The sequence below is a fragment of the Suncus etruscus genome, chromosome 4, assembly GCF_024139225.1.
Source record: "Suncus etruscus isolate mSunEtr1 chromosome 4, mSunEtr1.pri.cur, whole genome shotgun sequence".
In the NCBI taxonomy this organism is placed as follows: domain Eukaryota; kingdom Metazoa; phylum Chordata; class Mammalia; order Eulipotyphla; family Soricidae; genus Suncus; species Suncus etruscus.
The window spans coordinates 113,135,005-113,157,517 of NC_064851.1; the positions used below are offsets into that span (position 1 = coordinate 113,135,005).

At 34.5% G+C, this 22,513-nt stretch overlaps 1 protein-coding gene and 1 pseudogene across 1 annotated transcript in view; one reads left to right on the forward strand and one right to left on the reverse strand.

The window, feature by feature from the left end:
• Positions 1-22,513, reverse strand: part of LOC126005982 (prefoldin subunit 3-like) — a 1,144,584-nt pseudogene that overhangs the window by 741,941 nt on the left and 380,130 nt on the right.
• The window catches only part of GLRA3 (glycine receptor alpha 3), a 559,340-nt gene that overhangs the window by 449,732 nt on the left and 87,095 nt on the right, over positions 1-22,513 (forward strand). Inside the window, exon 3 of the mRNA XM_049771299.1 lies at positions 7,414-7,637. Coding sequence (XP_049627256.1) covers positions 7,414-7,637 — 224 coding nt within the window. The remainder of the gene's footprint in view (positions 1-7,413; positions 7,638-22,513) is intronic.

Sequence of the window (22,513 nt, forward strand, 5' to 3'; positions counted from 1 at the left end):
TTTGCATTTTCTTTCTTTTTTTTCCTTTTTTTTTTTGACATTGTGTCACACCCAGCTACGTTCAGGGGTTACTCCTGGCTATACGTTCAGAAATTGATCCTGGCTTGGGAGACCATATGGGATGCCAGGGGATCGAACCACGATTCATCCTGGATCAGTCACATGAAAGGCAAATGCCCTACCACTGTGCCATCGCTCCTGTCCCAGTATACATTTTCTTATTTTTATTTTGCTTTTGTTTTTCTTTTTCATATGCCTCTTTGTTTTTGAGGGGTGCCACATTCAGTGGTGTTCAGGGTTTACGCCTGACTTTCAGAGTCAGTGCTCAGAAATCACTTCTGGCCGGATTCTGGGAACCATAAGTGGTGTCAGAGATTCATCTTGGTTTGGCTTCATGTAAAGCAAACACCTTACTCATTGGATTATCAGTCTGGCCTCATCTCCTTATTTAATGTAAAGAAAAATATAATTGATTTCTGATCATATTTAAACTAGTGATGATTTCTATTTAGGACACCTAGAAATAAAGAAAAAAGTCAAAGAATTTTAAGTTGTTTTTTCCACTTGTCTATACATTCTGTGATAAAGCACATTAAATGTGCTGTTCTCTCTAATAGCTTGTAAACATAATTTTTTGTTTAGAAATAAGAATGACAATTTATACAGATAAATATTTTTCAAAATATGCATCAGTTTGTTTTTTTTTAATGTTGTAATGAATTGTTGCAAACTTAATAACCTACAAAAAGCACGAATGTTTGACTTTATAATTCTGGATAGATGTCGAAGCCCAAAGTGTGTTTTAATACTTTCAGATAAAGATCTCTGCTTAAGCTGGTTTTTTTTTCAAAGGTTTTGAGAGTAATTCTTTTCATTTTCTTTGACCTACCGTGGTCACTAATTTAGTATCTTCTTAGTGACTATCTTCCTCTTTTGTTTGTAAGAATACTGTGATTGCATGGGCAGGCATAGGTAATCCCATTCTTAGAGTTTTAACTTAATCACATCTGCAAAACGTTTTTTGAAAAATCAGGTTATGAAATCTTTTGAGGATGTGAATATCTTTTGGTGGATCACATTACCCAGTACAACACTGTAGAATGTGAAATTGAATTATGCTAATTTATAAATGCCAAGGCACTACAATGTACAAGCTTTTTCCATGAATGTGTAAGGTAGTTCCAAGGGACATTTTTAATATTCACTTTAGGTATGAATACTAATATTTTGTTAAGCAATTATGTAAATAATGGGCATATTATAGTAATGCAGTATAATAACACAAACAACCTTGAAACTATCACCTAATTTCCAAGTTAAAACATTGCCAATATTAAATATTTATATACCCAATGTTGTGTCATTTCTCTAATATCTGCCAAAAGAGCTACTGCCGTTAGTATTATGTTTTTGATTCTCTTTTACTCTTAATTTTTATGAAAGATTGAGAAAGAATATGAGAGCATGTATGAGAAAGAGCAAGCAACTGAGATTCAAACAAGTCTTGTTTTTGAATTAAAAAATCTATGGTACTATCTTTTATTATATTTAAAGTCTCTAATTTTTATCTTTGTGTGACAAATCATTCAATAAACTTCTGTGTATTATCTAATTTTGTTGACATTTATCATTTATAATTTTCCTGAACACTGGTGAGTGTGGTGAAAGAAGGAAGGAAGGAAGGGAGTGAGAGAGGGAGGGGAATAAAGGAAGAAAAGAAGGAAAGGAGGGAGGAAGGAAGGAAGGAAGGAAGGAAGGAAGGAAGGAACGAACGAACGAACGAACGAACGAAGGGAGGGAGGGAGGGAGGGAGGGATGAAGGGAGGGAGGGGAATGAAGGAAGGAAAGAAGGAAAAGAGGGAGAAAGGAAGGAAGGAAGGAAGGAAGGAAGGAAGGAAGGAAGGAAGGAAAAAAGGAAGGAAGGAAGGAAAGAAGGAAGGAAGGAAGGAAGGAAGGAAGGAAGGAAGGAAGGGAAGGAGGGAGGGAGGGAGGGAGGGAGGGAAGGAAGAAAGAAAAGGATTAGGAAAAAGAAAATGAGGGAGGGAATAGGAAGAAAGGAAAGAAGGGAAGGAGGGTAGGAGTAGGAAGGAAGGGAGGAAGGGAGGAAGGAAGAAAGGGTAGGAGTAGGAAGAAAGGAAGAAAAGAAGGAAGGAAGGGAAGGAAGGAAAGGAGGGAGGGAGAGAGGAAGTAGGAAGGGGAAAAGGAAGGGAGGGGAAAAGGAAGGAAGAGAGTAAAGAGGGAGGAGGGATGGAGGATGTAGGAAGGAAGGGAGGAAGAAAGGAAGAAAGGAAAGAAGGAAGAAAGGAAAGAAGAAAGGAAGGTTGGTTTGAATTGTACTTAACAATACAGGTAAAAATCTGGGATGTGGGTATGGCAGGAGCATGTTATAGATGTCAAAGTGCTCGCCTTGCATGCAGCTTACCCTGTTAGAATCAGCATGGCATACAATCAATCCCTCCCAATGCCATCAGGAAGGATCCCCAGAAACATAGCTGGAGTAAACCCTTAGTACAGCTAGAGGAAGCTCCAATATCAAACAAAGAACACTTACAGATGTCATCAAGATAGAAATTAACAACTTAACTTAAAAGTAGTTCCTTTTTTTTTTTTTTTTTTTTGGTTTTTCAGGCCACACCCATTTGATGCTTAGGGGTTACTCCTGGTTAAGCATTCAGAAATTGCCCCTGGCTTGGGGGTACCATATGGGACGCAGGGGGATCGAACCGTGGTCCTTCCTTGGCTAGCGCTTGCAAGGCAGATACCTTACCTCTAGCACCACCTCGCTGGCCCCTTAAAAGTAGTTCTAAAGAGTCAGTGTGTGTGCATGAAAGAGTGACAGACAGAGTCAGAGAGACAGAACAAAGATAAGAGAAAAATGTAAAGTGAGTAAAAACTTAAAGAGAAAGAGAACTCTGGTGGATAGGAATTTCCTTAAGGTGTTTCTTTATATTTTTCTAGTTGGTCTATTCAAGTTAGTATCTAGTAAACCTATAATTTCCTACCCGGTAAACAATGTCAGCATATATTATAAAAGAGTTCTAAATGTTAGCAAGTACTTTGTTTCGTGATTTGCATTAACTTTTATTTACCCATATGGTATATCCAACAGAGAAATGGCTGACTACACCTAATAGATTCAATCTAAAAACATTGGGCATAGTGATTCTAATGAAATCATAATCACTTAGCTCCCAAGTTCTCCACAGAAAACAATCATAAATCATATAAACCAAAGGATCTTTACTTTACTTTACTTTACAAAATGTTTATATATAAGCAGCACAACCATTAGTGTATATATGTCATGGGGACAAAATAAACCCTCAGAACTATGAAACTAGATTCCCTGGGCTGAATTACAATGATGTCACTTATCTACTCTGCATATAATATATTTTCCCCTGTGAAAAGCAAGCAAATAATCACAACTACTTATAGATTTATTATGAGGATAGCAGAAGTAATCTACAAAGTCCCTAATGTATCACCTGGCTCATACAATAACAACCTTACATAACATATAATAGATAAGGCCCTATAAATCTAAATCTGAGTTATATATAAATCTATAAAGGAAGAGCAATTAAAGACCAGAAATAGAAAGCAGCCTCATTGTTGAAATTCAAGTTACCATATAAATTTATGCATTTATCATACTGCAACTTTTCCACAAGATACTATGCATCATATTTCAATTTGACAAATCCTATATGGCAAAAAAATGTTTTCTAGAGTACTTAAAAATAAACTAAATAAATGCCTGGGACTCTGGCTAAACAGAGAGCATATGCCTCACCTGTGTGCAGCCCCGGGTTAGATCCCTGGCATTGCAAAAGAAAATTGATAAAATAAACTCAAATTTAGAAATAGAAGATATAACCAAAATCTTGTTTATTATGTCTTACAATTTTGGGTTTCCACCCTACTAATATTTAGTCAATGCAGTTTTAAGTTTTGACATGTCTCAATTCAGTACTCACATTATCCTGTTAAAGTACTGTTATAATTATCCCTATTTTATAGATATTAAAGCAAGAAATAGGGATATTTGAATACTTTATTCAACTGAAAAAGATTTGATCCCAAAAAGAGATTCTTCCGAGCCTGGTATATTAGCCAGTATAATAGTTTGTCAACTTAAACTATTATTCTTGTACATAATAATGTAAGAATTTCAAACATGGGTCAGTGTGGGTGTCTATGATATACTGTGGCATCCAAATGAATTTAAACTAATTTTCAATATAATTACCAACCAGGCCTAGTCAGACTTTATTTTATTTTTTACTAAAATATTTTCTTACATACTTTACTCTAATGAAGATTTTAATATTACTGTTATAAAACTTAGTATGCTGATATAAACAAAATATTTATTATGCAACATGAAAAATAATGAAAAGCAAATTAACCTCTGAGAGTTTTACAAAAATAACCTTCATGGAGATATTAAGAGAAAAAATATCATGAGTATCTCTAACCTAAAATATTTTTATTTAAACATCAATTTACCAATAGTTGTTTATAAACTTATATATGAAATATATCGTCTATATTTAATAAATATGATGAAAATATTAATTTTAATCTTCATATTTCATAGTATTTACATTTATTTTTACCATTAGGATATCATATACAATTTCAACTCATATGCCATGTCATAAAACTTTGTCATTTTACCCTAAAAAAACATTTCACTAATGAAAAGTCCTCCTAAATATATCAAGGCATTAAGCGCATTTTTGTATTCTGGAAGATGCTGATTCAAAAATATTCACTTTTATTTTTTTATGTTTTGAAAACTGTTTCCTTTTTCCAGTTCAAGATTTTATTACTCTAGACAAGTTTATTTTTCAATTGAGATATTGTAACTTCGTTTAGGATATTATTTGATGGTCATTTGATTACCACCTCCTTTATACTATTCATAAAAGAATAGGATTGAAAAATAGTATGAGAAATAAAACTTTAAATTATATTTTCAAAATCCTGTAGTTGTCTAATGATGAAACTTCTAGCACAATGTTCTTTTGCTGGACAGTTAAAAAAGCAATTTTAAAAGGCTTCTATTCAACTCTTAAGTTTCTGAGATTTTGGAAGATGGCCATTCTTTAATCTTGATTTGGACCCTTTTATTAAAGAAAAGACCAAACTGTAATGTGTCAGAATAGAAAATTATTTCTGATTATTCACAGAAAGTGCAAATTGCTAATAATTGAATTTTTATATGTTTTTGGTAACTATAAGAAAATATGATGCCTCAGTTTCTTTGGGGGTCTTTGTAGCTCATTGTCAGAGCAAATTGTGAAGTCAATAACATTCAATCAAATTGTGATATTTATATCTATATTGCAAATTAAAAATGCATTTTTTGACTGGTATGCCTGGAACCCAGAGTCGGTCTTATGCCAATAAACTTCTGGGGTGAGGCCTTCTTGTTATCATGCCAAGGATTTTTTTCATTTTACCCATATTTTTCTGAACTTATGCAAACAATGGCAATTGCCACTATCACACACCTTTACTATATTTTTTACTCTTATTCTTTAAGGGAAAAAAATACAATTTACTGAACTTAAAACAAATAACTATAGTAGAATGCCTATCTCGAATACAGACAGGGGATGGGAAGGGGGAGGGGAGAATGTTACACTGGTGAAGGGGGGGTGTTCTGTTTGTGACTGTAACCCAACTATGATCATGTTACTTAAATAAAAATATATTTAAAAAATACATTTTTTCAGCTTGGCATGGGAGACAACTGAAAAGCATTCTTAGTAAAATACACATAGCATAAAGGAACATTTTTAATCGGTGCTTTTTTGGGTAAATTATCACTTATTATAACTTGTATCCATCAGCTTTCTCCTATATATAAGGCAGAAAACAGTGACCTTTCCAGTTGAGGGATAAGACACATCCACTGCAGAAGGACCACACTGGCCACTGATTGTGAGGATGTTCTCTTGACCTGTCCTTTCCTGTAGAATTGAATTGTTCATATGTCTCCATTTACATATTCTAGAGATTCTTGTGACTGGTGAGATCCTCACATTATCATGAGCTTTGTGATAAAAAGCTAAAGGAAACTCTGTTCTATTGTCACTTTGAAAGATATTGGAACATCCAAGAAGTAAAAGGTATTAGGGGGTATGTAGCCTAAATGACAATAAGAAGTTAGGATCCTTGTGCCTCAGTTATAATCAAGATAACAAAGCAAACATTCCCTACTAACTGAATCTGACTTTCTTGGAATAGACTCAATCTCTCGGGATTGGTATTGAAGGAAGCATTCTTTGTTTTCATTTGATGACCAGTCTCAAGCACTGGTAACTTGGTATTGAAAGAATAAAACTAATAAATTAAGGAAATATGGTGTCTCTTTTCTCTCAATATTGCTAGCATTGGCTAAAATACTTGCCCATGGGTGTCTTAAAATTAATATTTTATTCATGCTTAATAATGGAATCCGCATGTTTCCTTTTCTCATTTAAAATGTCTGCAGGGAAAAATTTCTGAAAATAGACATAGTGCACTTATATTCATATAACATATATTGATATTAAATATGCAAGATTCTTGATAGTCATCATTATTTGTATATTAGTTCAGGCATGTGATCAAGAATTTAGATGAAATCATTGAATTGCCCCACATTTTAATTTAACCAGGAAATATTTAAGTAGGAACTCTCATTATCCAAATCTTAAAAGATTGCCAGCAGTAATGTTATTTATCTTCCTTTTATTACTGCAAAATTATTTTTGTTTTTTCTAAAATGGTCTATTTCATAGAATTGATATGCTCTCTTAATCATGAGAAAGTGCATCATTATTATAAATGTGAATATGCACTTTTATAAACAAAAAATGTTTTCAAGAAAGTTTCACTAACTGCATACTGGATGTTATTTGTATATGCTATAAAAATGGCTTTATAAAATAAATGCAGAGTAGAAAATATTTTACTCCAATCATCTACCAGTAATTCAATATTTCATTCTGACAAAGCAAAAATGTAAAATTTGTATGAATACGGGAAAATGTTAAGAGGAAATTGTGTTCCTTTGTTGCTTCTTTGTGTATGGAAGGACAAAAAAAAAAGGGAAAAATTAGAAAAATAATGTCTCTTTGGAGTAGCAGTGAGATTATGATGCACGAAAATGTCACAAAGATGAAGCTGGAATGCTAGTACAGTGGTTAGGGTATTTTTCCTTGCACTCTGCCAACCCAGGTTTCATCCCCAGAATCCCATATGGTTGCCCAGTGAGTGCCTACATTTGCCCATTCAAAAAAAAGTTCACAAAGGTATCAATGGTTTTTGTTACAGTTCTGTGAAGCCCCAAAAGTGGCAAATATGGATCTAAAATTTGTAAAGCCGATCATTTAACCTTTCTTTTCTTGATCATAGGATTACAGAGTTAACATCTTCCTTCGTCAGAAATGGAATGATCCTCGTCTAGCATACAGTGAATATCCCGATGACTCTTTAGACCTAGACCCCTCAATGCTGGACTCCATTTGGAAGCCAGATTTGTTCTTTGCCAATGAGAAGGGAGCCAATTTTCATGAAGTTACTACAGACAACAAATTGCTGAGAATTTTCAAGAATGGGAATGTTCTTTATTCAATTAGGTAAGTCAGAGACTTCAGTTTTTCTGATTTTGGTAAAATAGAGAACTTTATTTAGAATTTGGAGAGAGTCTTGGAATTTTAGAGTATATACTTTTGTTGTACTTCTGAGATATATGCAATTTCTCAAATAATTCGAACCAAAAATGATAGATCCTGGGCTGGAGAGATAGCATGGAGGCAAGGCATTTGCCTTGCATACAGAAGGACGGTAGTTCAAATCCTGGCATCCCATATGGTCCCCCGAACCTGCCAGGAGTGGCTTCTGAGCATAAAGCCAGGAGTAACCTCTGAGAGCTGCTGAGTGAGACCCAAAAAACCAGAAAGAAAAAAAAAAAGATAGATCCAAGTGCCAAATCTAGAATCTAACTGAGAAAAATCTCAGAAATCAAATATTATTAAATAAATAATTTAAATCCTTAGCAGAAATTAAATTAGAATTGACTTGAAAATCAAATTAGATGATTGCTATTTACATATGTGGCTTTATTTTTTCCATATACAAACTTGCTTAAGTAGTCTATATAAAGAAAGAAAGATCTAGAATACCTAGTTGAAATGTTTTCCATCAATTATTTTTAAATATGTGTATTATTTTAGAACATCTTGAATTGCTTTGTACTAAACATGTTGCTCTTACACTTAGTTACCTAATTTTTGTCTTTTCAAGCATGGTACAAATGATAACTAAGTGATCAGATCAGTGTAAATGTGTATGAGTGAGTGACAATAAAATTTTTGTCATGTCCCTAAAAGAGTTTTCCATATTTGTTATTTCATTTAGTTCAATTTAGAGGGGGGGAAAAGCAACAAGTTTGATCCAGAATGTATATCTAATTCTTTACAGAGAATAAACTCTAATAGGGAATTGTTTAAACAAAGATTATAAAATATTTTTAAAAATTATCAAGCTGAACATAAACAGAGGTAAGTCTTATACTTTATCTCTACATATTTTCCTTTAATTTTTTAATAATAGCATTTGTTCATAATAATATTTGACTCCAAGTTTATCTACCCAGTATCAGGAATAGTTGTTATGTTGCCAGGTAATAGTGTAAAATAGAAATAACTAAATCAGAAATGTATGCTTATCAACTTAATGAGTTAAATTTTCCATAAAGTATGCTACATAAATAATTTTATAAATATTACCATTATTATGTTTTTATATATTTTTATTTCTTTTGAAAAATTTATTTCACTGAAATGCATTTTAATACAGTGGAATACATTTTTATTCAATAACAATGTACTATCACTTTATGAAATTGACAATTGCATCAGCTTTGTGAATACCCAACTATCATGTTACTAGATGTTTAAATTAACATATATAAAGACAAAAATAAATATTTATATCTCATAACTAATTAAATCCTGGATTCCCATATGAATGAATATCTACATGATCCATCCTAGGTCAAAGCAAGGAAGATTTGAAATATTTAGTAAGTTTACTATAAAAGCATATACATCAAAAATTATGGGGAGAAGTGGCAGATATATATCTATATTCTTACTAGTAAGGAGAACTTAAAATGCTAAAAACAATATACAATTTTTTATGCCATGTCTGATAGTGCTCAGGGATTACTCCTGGCTCTGTGATCAGAAATAACTCCTAGAGGACTTAGAGGACCATATTAGGATCCCAAGAACCAAACTTGGGTCAGCCTCATGCAAGGCATGAGCCTCATACCTGCTGTTTGCTGCTGTTCAAATTTAAGAAATCTATGGTTGATATATAAGAAGTTTGACTATAGGGGCCGGAGAGATAGCACATTGGCGTTTGCCTTGCAAGCAGCTGACCCAGGACCTAAGGTGGTTGGTTCGAATCCCGGTGTCCCAGATGGCCCCTCGTGCCTGCCAGGAGCGATTTCTGAGCAGATAGCCAGGAGTAACCCCTGAGTATCGTGGGATGTGTCCCAAAAACAAACAAACAAACAAACAAAAAAAGAAGTTTGACTATGGACCTTAGAACATGTAAAACAACATAGAAGGTAATTTAAATAAATTCTTTCTTTCTTCCTATATGCCAGATTTTAAATGAAAGAAAAAACAACCTTTTCACTACACAACAATTTTTTCATTTATGAGACCCAAGTTCCTCACTGGGATAGCCCTAGTGATCATGAACACCTCCAGGTTGGTCCTGGTGATCCCCAGCACTGACATACACTACTAGGCTAAGTATTGCTAGAAATGAGTCCTCCATCCTAGGATCCTAAGCACTGCTAAGGAGGACCACAAAAAAAAAGGACTTTAGTTAGTCCTGTTACTCATTCACATCCTACACACATTTCTTAAAACTAAAAAAACTTGGAAAAATTCAGTCTTTAACTCTAGGGAAAAATCCATTTCATGATATGATTATAATTTCTCAAAAGAAATCATGAAATCAAAAATAAAATATTAGGGGGCCAGAGTGATGGTGCAGTAGTAGTACATTTGCCTTGCATGCGGCTGACCAAGGGTGAACTGCTGTTTGATCCATCCCCCCCACATCCCATATGGTCACCCAAGCCAGGAGCAATTTCTGAATGCATATCCAGGAGTAATCCCTGAGTGTCACCAGCTGTGACCCAATAAAAAAAAAAAAAGACATATTAAGCAAGAGTTGAAAGAGAGGAACTGTTATCCTGGAATTTTGTATCTAGTGATAAATTACTTAAGAGATGGAAGGGGAAAAGTCAAGGTAAATGTAGGTAAAGGTAGGGTAAAGGTAAAGGCTTAGTAAAAGTAGAGTTAAAAATGTTTCCATAAAATAAAGAATATATTAATGAAATTGCATTAGCAAGAAGGAAGAATGAAAAATGTAAGTAAATCTGAATTAATAAAATTAGACTTTGCCTCTCATTTTCAATTTTAAAATTACATTTAAAGTTCAAGTTAAAATTGTAGTATTATTCCAGAAGGGAAATAAACTAATGAATAAGACATCTTTTCATAAACACCCTTTAGAAAGTAATGAGATATCACATTTACTGTTATCCTATTCTATTTTGTGGTATATAATTTGTTTATTAACAAAGATGATGACCTGTTAGGATATATAAAAATAAAAAATTAAATATCCTTCAACTAATCCATTTGGCTTATAGGAATTTGGGTTACTAATTTTTCATGCTTCCTTGAGATACTTTTATAATGAAACCCAACTGCAACAATTAAATAGTAACAAGAAAAAAGAATAGTCATTTGGAAGAATAAGTAGACTCAGTTAAAACCTCATACTGTAAAAAGCCCTTTTTGAGACAAATATTTTATTTTAAACTTTAAAAGCAGAAAGAAGAATGGGGAAATAAAGTAAGAGGGTATCACTACATAATAAATGGCATAATGTAATTTTTAGTATGTAATATGTCTTGTGTGTTGACTGATAATACTGGAACCTGTGTGATACTATCCAACATTATAACTAAAGTATTTTCAGAAAGAAAAGGTTTCCAAAATATATTTAATTGTAATAGAAGTTTTTTTTATATTTACTTGTTCAATAGGAACATTACTTACTGGTGTTCCGACGTCACAGCTGTTCAATAGAATACATGTAGTACCAGGGATTGAACCCAGGATCTCAGAGAAGCTGGTTAAATGCTCTACCATTTCAGACCATAAATGTTTATTTTAATTTAAAACACTTCTAATGGGGCCAGAGCAATAGTACAGTGAGTAGGGCCTTGCACACAGTGGACCCAGGTTCCATCACCAGCATCCACAAAATTCCCCAAGCACTGCCAACAGTAATTCCTGTGTTCACAGCTAGGATTAACCCCTAGTACCACCAGATGTGGCCCAAAAAATCAAACCAATAAAATACACAAAATACACACACACACATACACACACATACATATGTAAATTTATAATAAGATATTTGGAAGAACTAAACAACTTGGTTGAGAATAATCAACCATACATATGAGCTGAAGACTTTGGAAAGAAAATTGAGTGAGCAGGAGATTTTACTATATAAAATTAGTATTTGTAATTTTCAAAAGTAATATAATTTCTAAAGTAATTATAAAATCATACACAAATATTTAGGGACAGAGTCTCCAACCATAAAATAATAATCCTTGACTGATTTTCTCTGCTCTGTTTATAATGATAATTTGGGGATTCATGACAGACTGCAAATAGAGAAAATTTAACTGTCTTGTTAATTTGGACATTATTCCTAATTATAAGGTATTGTCTCACTTCAAACAGATTTTGAATGGTGCAAGGATACTTTATGAGGAAGCGTGGAATTATCATCTGAAAATTAAAAGGCCTAGAATGTTTCTACGGTCATAATTGAAATGTAGTGTCCATCGTGTATCCTATTTGATTATGAATATTTAGTTGTATACTCAAATCTGATTAAAGAATGCAAAACTGTGCCATCAATTATGAATTGCTCATATGTTTTTGAGTAATTGGAAGAAAGCTATGGAGTCCTTTAGAAATACACCCTTTGTCTTTCAGTGTGAATGCAGATGAAAAGATGATGTCTCTCAGCTCCTACTTTGGGTTTATATCCTGGCTCACATGATCAAAGAATAAATTCTTTCTTTGTGAGTTGTTTTTGGAAATCTCACAGGACTTTGAAATCTTCAAATACCAAACAGTTTCTTTGTTAACGAAACTTGTGCTTGAAAAACAACTCATCCAATTTACAAATGGAGAGTCTGAGCGTTTCCTGAGAGGTCTGGCTTTTCTGCTTGTTTAAGGAAAGAAGCAGAATGTTCTGGCCACATGACCTATTGAACTGGTGCATCCATCTGCACTTCCTTCCTAAATTCACCTCAAACCAAAAAAAAAAAAAAAATAAACCTACTAAAGAAAAAACAATGGCATTAACACACAGGACAGAGAGAGAGTCATGGGGGAAAAGGAGAGATGAATAATGTGATAGATGAGTGATGACAAGTTTTCAGAAACTTGAAAATTAAGGCATTTGTGAAACCTGACTTCACAGACAGCCAGAGCTGAAACTTCCTTCAGTCAAAGTAGGGGACCCTAAAGGAAGAGAACATTGTCAAACTTTCAGAAATTCGACATAGACAAGCGTTCCAAAAGTGGGTTCTAAGAAGGGTTAAAAGTCAAACACAACATCACCTAGGTAAAAACAATAGAAAGCTCCTGATTCCCTGTATTTTGCATTTTCTGTGCATGTCCTTCAGATAACACATTATATTCTTGAATGTCTGAAGGACACAAAGTGGAAAGCACACAGAGAGCTTCAAGATGACAGACTCAACTTGTATTGAGTCATCATATCAATAAATGTCCTGAGGCATATTAAAAATGAGGATGACATATGATCTTAATATTAAGGTTATTGTTAATAATTCTCCTGAAAAAGAGCTGGAAGCCAGACATAAACTTCATGCACTGAGCAGTAATCAAAAAAAGATGAGCCTTAAGTAGAAATAAAAAAATGATCAGACTTAAACACCAAATCCAAAGCCAATGGCAACAGAATCGAAACTCAATCTACAACATGCTAGATGCAGTGGGGACCACTTATATTAGCAGCTCAGGGATAAAGAAAGGTGATATGGGAAACATGCTGGGAACAGGGGTGGAGGGAGAACAACATTGGTGGTGGGAATGCCCCTGATTCAATGTCGCTATGTAACTAAAATATTACTGTGAAAGATCTGTAATCCACTTTGTTCAAAATAAAAATTAAAAAAAAAAAGATGAGCCTTGGGGCCAGAGTGGTGTCAATAGAGGTAAGGCATCTGCCTTGCAAGCGCTAGCCTAGGATGGATCAAGGTTCTATTCCCCCAACCCCCGCATCTCATATGGGCATCCAAGCCAGGAGCGATTTCTGAGTTCATAACCAGGAATAAACCCTGAATGTCGACATGTGTGCCCCCCCCCAAAAAAAATGAGCCTTTAGAGAAACAAACCTAAAGAGAGAAAAAAGTCTATAGACACTGTCATTACTAAACCACCATTTAAACCTATATTTAAGACCATACTCAAAATTGTTTGGTTATTTCACTCAGCTTTATTTTTAAATATTAGAAGGAGGATATTCATTTTGGTTTGTTTTTGTTTTTGTGTTTTGGGTCACACCCTGTGATGCTCAAGAGTTACTCCTGGCTATGAGCTCAAAAATCTCTCAGGCTTGAGGGACTATATGGGACGCATGTGGATTGAACAGAGGTCTGTCCTGGGTCAGCTGAGTGCAAGACAAACACTCTGGCCCCTCCATTTTGGTTCTTAATGGATATATTATTTACATTTGTCGAGCCATACTGACTTAACGGAAATGAAATCAATTATCGAGACCATTAATTCACTTCATGAACAGTTTGATTTGCTGTAGCTGTATATAGTTGAGGGATTTTGCATCCATGCTTATCATCAGTACACAATTTTATTTTTGTATACTGTTCTTGTCTGGTTTTGAGATAAGGGTAATGGATTAAGGAATGTTCTTTCTTTTCATTGATATTTCGAATAATTTGGAAAGGAAGCAAGTTCTTTCAAAATGTGGAATTCGGGCTAGAGAGATAGCATAGAGATAGGGCATTTGCCTTTCATGCAGAAGGATGATGGTTCAAATCCCGGCATCCCATATGGTCCCCTGAGCCTGCCAGGAGCAATTTCTGAGCGTAGAGCCAGAAGTAACCCCTGAGTGCTGCCAGATGTGACTCAAAAACAAACAAACAAATAAAAAAACAAACAAAATGTTGTGGAATTTATGAGTAAAGACAGCTGGTCCTGGATTTTTGTTAAGGAGAAATTTAGTTACTGTTTATTTTCTGTACTTAGGTTTGTTCATTTAAACTTTCTTCCTAAGCCAGGCAAAAGGTTTAAGGATTCTAAAAGCTTCCATTTTTTTTTCTAGATTGCCTGATTTATATACAGATGTTTAGTCATATACCATAGCACATAAGCACAAAATAATAGTTTTGCCATAAGTACATTTTTTTGCTATATGTTTTGGGGGGCATATCTGGTAGTGCTGAGGGCTTACTCCTGCTTCTGTATTCAGGGATCACTTCTGGTTGTGCATAGGGAATCATATGAGGTTCTCGGGGATCAAATTGATCTCAGTCATGTGCAAGGCATACTCCTCGACTGCTGTATTATCTCTTAAGCCCCTACCCTGTAGTACATTTATAGGATTTTTAAAATTATTTTAGGAAAATTAAATGCATTAGGAGCTTAGTTACAGGAAAGAAATATTTAGTTTTCCTTGCAGAATATTCATAGACAAGTACACAATAAATTAAAAGATGTATATTATGTTGTAACTTTTGGCTATCTTAATGTAAATAGGAAATAAATACACTTTTTAAAATCTTTATTTAAACACAGTAATTACAAACATGACTGTAGTTGGGTTTCAATCACAAAAAGCATACCCCCCTTCATCAGTGCAACATTTCCACCGCCAATGCCCCCCATCTCCCTTCACCCACACCCTTGCCTGTATTTGAGATAGGTATTTTACTTCTCTCACTCATTAACATGGTTATTCTATCATTTCTCTAACTGCACTCACCCCTCTTTGAGGTGAGCTTCATATTGTGAGCTGAACTTCCTTTAAAAGTTGTTTCTGAAAAGCTAGACATGTTTAGTAGAAAAAAGGTACAGCTATTTTTTATATGCATTATATAATTCTCTGAGCTCTTAAGTAAATGAATTGAATTCAAAGTTTTTTGTTTGTTTTTGGGTTTTTGAGGGGTTTTGGTTTTTGGACCACACTGGTGATACTCAGAGGTTTCTCCTGGCTATGCACTCAGAAATCGCTCCTGGCGTGGGGGACCATATGGGATACCACGATTCAAACCACAGTTTGTACTGGATCGGCTGTATGCAAGGAAAACGCCCTACCACGGTGCTATCGCTCTAGCCCCTGCATTCAAAGTTTTTAAACAAAAGTCATTTATAAGTGAGGATCATGGCACCAAAAAAAGGCCCTTGATGATCAAATTTAGGATTTTAGCTAACTCTACTTGCTAAATTGATCTTTACTAATTTTAAAGGGGTCAAAATGAAGACCGAATACTCTTAAATCAGAAGCAGATGAATTTATTATTCTCTGTTATCCGGTAAAATGAGTGCCAACCTTTTTCTCTTAATTCTCCATGTTGAAGACTCATGAAAGCATTGCCCTGGGCCCAATTGGAGCTAACACACATTGTGGGTTCATGTCATGTTTATATGAATTAAGCACTGCATTTGCTCTCATTAGTAAGTTCCTTAGTGCATAGAAATGATGTTCTTTCACCTCACAAAAGCAGTAACAGCATTAACAGTCTTGAAAAAATGGTTTAGGCTAATGTATATTCTAGACCTTAAACTAGTAAAAGGACAAGGAAGGACCAATTTCTTTTTTTCATGCTCGTGGTTATTGTTTGGTTGTTGTCTTCATTGTTGTGGTACTTTTTTGTAGTCGCTGGTTTCGATTTTTGTTTTTTATTGTTGTTTTGTTTTTTGTGGTTTTTTAATATAATTTTTATTTTGATCATAGTGGCTTACATATTGTTGACAATAATATTTTAGGTACATATTTACATAAAATCAGGAGGATAACCATCACTGATTTATCCTCCCTACACCTCCATTTTTATCCTACCTCCCATATCCTCCTCCCTCACCCCTGGGGCTGCTAGAAAATGTGGTCCTCACTGTACCTAGTTTACTACTTAGTAGTCTTGCACCTGTTTGATCTTGGTGCCTCCCTTATTTCCCCCTCTAACTGGGAGGCAGGACTAAATAGTTCAAGTTATGTGGTTTTGTTTGAAGAAGAGAAAAGTAATAAACTGGGGTAAAAGTCTAATACGCCGAAAATGGGTGGAATCCTTCTAGAGGCTCTCATCATCGGTTTGAGAGAAGAAGGAGAAAAATAAGGTGAAACAACCCAATAGTACAAAAAGAAGTGTCAAATATCCAGTGAGCATTCCAACAATAACAACGATAAGCACCACAAAAATAAGCTATGGTCTTGAGATAAAAAAAACATGGCAGGGCACATAAAGAAAGAAAAGAAAAGAAGGAAAAAACATAAATATAAATGGGGACAATAACTTCAATAACTACACCAAAATAAAGAAATCGACAAGAAGTAGATAGGTAAATAAAAATAAAAAATTAATCATAAATGAGTATATAAAAATAATATATAAAAACATAAAAAATGTTTTGTGCTTTTTGCCTTTTTTCCCTCCTGCACTGGCACAGTAAATATTGGGGTCATTCGCAAAGGAATTCACTTGGCCTAAGATATATGGGGTTCCTCCACCCTTGGAGTATATTGTCATGGGATTAACTATAGACTCCATTCAGGTTCATTTACTCTCCCCTTAGTGTTTGTTTCACGGTGTTTGGAAGACTTCTGCTCCTTCCTGGGTGATAAAATCAGACCTCTGTGTCTAGAGATCTCAGTATCAGCACAGGTCCAGGAGTGGGACTTATGATGAACTTTTTCTTTGTGGTTCTAGAAGTTCTATTCCCTTGGTGTCATTTTAATCCATCTTTTGTGGTTGGTGGTCTTGGTCTTTACACTGATCCTAGGATGGAACCTAGGATAGCGTCTTTCATTGTGTTTCCAGAAGACCCATTCTATTGCAATTGTCTCAGCCAGACCTTTGGAACTGGGGATCATGGTTGTTGTGCAGGTCATAATTCAAACCCTAGACTAGGGCTTTCTTATTGGTCCCAAGATATATACAGTCCAGTCATGGTTCTAGTAGCCAGACATCAGTAAATCGCGATCTTGGCTTTTGAACTGACCAAAGGGTGACAAGTCTACTGATTTTGTCTTATCATTAGCTGGTGAGGTAGGAAAACCTGCTCTTAGGTCAAGTTGTTCCCATTTTCCTCGTTGTTAGGATATCATATTAGAGCTGGCACTTGTTGGTGGCCCAGCAGTATTGAGGTTGTCCTGGATGGGATTTGTTTCCCGTAGCTGTTGTGAAGAACTTTGTCCTTTCTATGTCTGGGATCTAGGGTTCAAGGCTGGATGGATGGTGTCTAATCACCTGGGGTCTAAGTTGCATCTGCATGACATATTTTCAAGGTGGGAGATATCCCTATATTGTAAACAAGTATGAGTTCTTATCCCTAGTAGCTAAGAGCTCGTTTTTATATGTAAGAGTTCCCCTTTTATTAGTGTGCCTTTGCAGGGAGAAATGGTGCTACATTATATTGTTGGTGCATTTGGGGGTGGACATAGAAGAAAACAGAAACAGGTCACACACCCAAAAAAGATAAAAATAAGAATAAAAATATATGTGCTCACCTATGTATATGTAGAACAAACATTTAAAAAATGAACTAACAAAGTAATTAAAGGAACAAAGTGATGAAAGAGACTACTTTACTTTTGGGGAAAAGCAGGTAAGGCAGTGGTATAATACAGGTCTTATACTTATGTTGGAAGTTTAGGTTTCCCCATTGTCTTTTTTTGGATTTTCTTGTGGTGTGTGGGTTCCCAGGCACTTTTCCATCACAGCCCCTGACCTTCTTGAGATTGGTAAAAGATTTGTGGCAGAGAGGTCTTGGAAGAGCTCTTGCATTGGGGATACTTTTAGAGCTAAGTCCGGTTTCAAGTAACAGTCCACGTTAGGGGGAGTTGGTAGGGAGGGCCATGCAGCATGAGTCCGCAGGGGAGTTGGTTACCTTTTCTAGCAGGGGATGAGGTGTGGGTTTGACTGGGTGCCCCTTCGCTTGGGTGCTGGGTACGGTTCGTTGGGGTAGGAGGTCAGTCTTGATGCCTAATGGATTAAGAACTGAGGGTGAAGAGTTTTAATATGGTGGGAGGTCTGGATGGGATTGAGGAGTGAAGGAATAGTTGGATTTCTAAAGAGGGAAAAGGGGAAAGTATATGGAAGGAGTAGGAAGGAAGAAAAGAGAAAATACATTAGAAAGAAATGGAGAAGAGGAAAGAAAAAAGGAAAAGAGAAGAAAAGAAAAGAAATGAAAAAAGAAAAAAGGAAGTAGTGAGAAGAGAAGAGAAAATAGGAAGGGAATTCTAGTTTGGTTGAATGTGTTCGATGAGTAGGGCCTGTAGTATAAGTCTGTACATCACAATTGCAGCTTTGGTGGTCTGTCTGGTCACATGCTTCAAATCCTAAAAGAAGATATAACCTAGAGATAAAGTGTATGTTAAAGAGTTTTCTTGTGACATTCTCGTAGTGAAAGCTGGGTATGGTATCTCGTGTGACTGAGCCCCGAGATGCCATCTTAGTTTGTCCACCCTTTGTATCCAAGAACGCCTGTGGATAGAAAAGCTGGGAGGTTGTTTTAAATATAGTAAGATTAAGGCATTGCATTTTGTGTTTTTTTGTTTGTTTGTTTTTTGGTTATGTTTTTCTTCTATTTCCTTTTCTTCTTTTAAATTGATATTTATAACCTTTAGACGAACAGTTTTTTGTTTGTTTGTAATTTTGGTTTTTTTTTCCTTTTCTTTTTTATTTGCTTTTATTTATTTATTTCAAAAAGAACAACATAACTTGAATCATCTCGTTCTACCTCATAAATTGAGGGTGGGAATGGATGGTAGCAGGACAATTAAAAGTCTACAATAACAGAATCAATACCCAATCTACAACAAGTATACACAGAGGGGACCAGTTATACCAGCAGTCCAGGGGCAACTGAGGGGGATATGGGATGCATGCCGGGCACAGGGGTGAAAAGAGGACAATACTGGTAGTGGGAATGTCCCTGATTCAACATTACTATGTACTTTAAATATTACTGTGAAAGATTTGTAATTCACCTTGGTCACAATAAAAATTATTTTTAAAAAATGAGAAAGAGAGAACTTTGAATGATACTCTTCTCCCAGATTTAAGCTCTACAATTGACAAGCTAAGATTGGGGACAAATATTGGTATAATATTTTTCCTATCTACATGAGGGTGAAAGTATTAATTCACTCATTTACAAAAATTGGATATAAGATATCAGTATAATGTCCGGATTGTACTAGTAACTGAAATTGCTACTTTTGAAAATAAAAACTAAATAAAAATGTAACCAAGGTGTTTAAATAAAAAATATTATAAAAAGAAAGAAATCTAAAAAAATGTAATTTCTAGTACTTTAGGAATCCATTAATTAGTTCTATGGTTTCTTACAAGTTATTGATTCAATAAACCCCATTTTATCAGTTGTAAAATGATATATAGTGGAGGCACATAATACATTTGAATATTTCCCACTACTTATTTCCTAATACTACTAGTAAATTCAACCTTACCAATTACCCTTGCATTGCTATATTAAAAATAAAAAAGAAGACTTTTATATTAAAATGCTATTTACAAGTTCTTTTCAAAGATTTAAAATTTCACTTTTGTTTTAATATAATTACTATTTTATGGAATTATATGAAAAGTTCTCTTCCATGACAACTCTTAATGTGAAAATCATTGATTTTTAAATGGAAAAAGAAACACTTTCAAGAATTACTTTTTTTTTTTTTTTTTTTTTGTGGTTTTTGGGTCACACCCGGCAGTGCTCAGGGGTTATTCCTGGCTCCAGGCTCAGAAATTGCTCCTGGCAGGCACGGGAGGACCATATATGGGACGCCGGGATTCGAACCGATGACCTCCTGCATGAGAGGCAAACGCCTTACCTCCATGCTATCTCTCCGGCCCCCAAGAATTACTTTTTAAGCAGCAGGTTTTCTACAAGAAAATTTGTAATGTCACAGAAAACATTATAAGATGAAGTATGTATGTTTACTCTTAGAAATATTTTTTATGAAGAAGTCTAACATATCAGTTTGTTCAAGGGAAAAGTAATGGAAAAGGGAAAGTAATAGAATTGAATTGATGATGGAATTTTAAACTGAATGGCTGACCAAAATTGGGTGACAACAAAACCCTAAATTAGCAGTAGAGCAATAGTAACCTTTTCCTTGTGATTCATCAATGTAATTCCTGTTAAAAGTCATGTATTCTTTATACAGTCATCATCATAAAATGTCAAATAAGAAAATATATAAAATTCATGAAGTTATTCTTTATATATCTAGTTTATATTTATTTTCTGTTTATAATAAATATTCAATATTTTCTTTTAAATATAGCAACTGAGACAGCTTGAAATGTATCATTTAGCATTTTATAGAAATATAGATAAACATACTTATAATTACACATAAGTTAGAGCCATTACTTAAAGTTCTAGTTCCTAATAAAACTAATTTTATTGAAGTACCCCAGTGGTACTTTAAAATTATTTAAAATTATTTTTACATTAAAGAAAAAATTGCAAATATGAACACTATGATGCAAATGATGCATTTTGATGCAATAATTTGTTTAACAACAAATTAAAAATTATTTGGAGCTAAAAATTTGTCATTTTAATAAATTCCCTAAAATGGAATCAAAATATTTTTCAATACATTGGTAATGGTTGAAATAGATAGTATGTTATACACAAAGTTTGTCAAAAACTGATCATACCTCAATTTTTAATGAAGTAATTTTTAATCAGAGGTTATGGATATCTTTATAAACATTGCAATTTTATTTAGTCAAAACATTTTGGAAGAAATTTTTTTTTGAATCTTGCATATCCTGTTTATATGTTTTGACTCAGTAAAATAACAGAGTGTCCTCTCTTTCTCAAAAAGAGTTTCATTTCCAAAAACAGTAGAATATGATTAATTGAATCTTGATTTAGCTTTCCTTTGATGTGCTCAGGACACATCTTTAATTTACAGGCAATTTTTGGAAAAGAAATTCAGTATCCTACCCACTAATATGGTACATATTTCCCCATATGTGGCTAAAATAAAGCAATTGTATGACAGCTTAAAAAAGACATAACTAGTAAATAGATACTTTTGAGGATATGATTATGACAATAATTCTACAAGCTGTTTACTCTTTGCCAAATAATTCCTTTCAACTGCACTTTTTTTTCTTTTGAGGATGTAATGTCTCTCAGTTTGTGCCAGAAAAATAGCCAGGATATGAATTTGACATCTCATGCATGGTGGGAGATGGGAAAGGATTCTGAGAGCACTATTTACTTCCAGACAAAAGGTCACAGAATTAATTCTCTGAGCCAATATTTGAAATTGGCTGAACAGAAAGGTTTAGATATTTGGAAGATTGTGTGTATGTTCAAAATGTACTCTTGAATGTAATCCCCCCACCCCTTTCAAAAGACAGAGAACCTTGTGTCCACCTTAGTGTACTAAATTGCCTTTTTTGTGAGACAGATTTCTAAACATACAAAGTTCTACTTGTAAAATCCTATTTATACAGTCTCCTGGCTACGACAGGAGGAAACTGTTTCTGAAGAACAAATTCTGGGTTATTGTAGTGCATCATGGACTTTACTTTGAAGGAATTGTGAATTTATCCTTTTGATATTCTTAAAAATTCCTCCTCTTCACAAGCATGTTTGCCTTTCAGATTAATTTGTTGAGTGTAACTCAACAAAAGCAACCACAGTAGCAGATACATAATTTTAAATAGGTCTATGGGTGATATGTAAATACTGTTCTGGGCAATCGTATTCTGTTTAGCTCAACTGTTGATTGTGTAATGGCCGGAGAGATAGCACAGCGGTAGGGCATTTGCCTTACCCACAGCCGACCTAGGACAGATGGTGTTTCAAAGCATGGCATCCTATATGGTTCCCTGTGCCTGCCAGGAGTGATTTCTGAGCACAGAGCCAAGAGTAACCCCTGAGCCCCTCTGGATGAGACCCAAAATCAAAAACAAAACAAAACAAAACAAAACAAAAAGAACCGGTGACTGTGTTTTGTTAAAGCTTAGATGGCTTTTAACACTACTTAAATCAACCATGTTTAGTCTTTCTATATAATTGATGGGAATGAAAAGAAGAGGAAATCTGGGGAATGTACTGGTTACTAAATAGAGTTTATTCAAAGT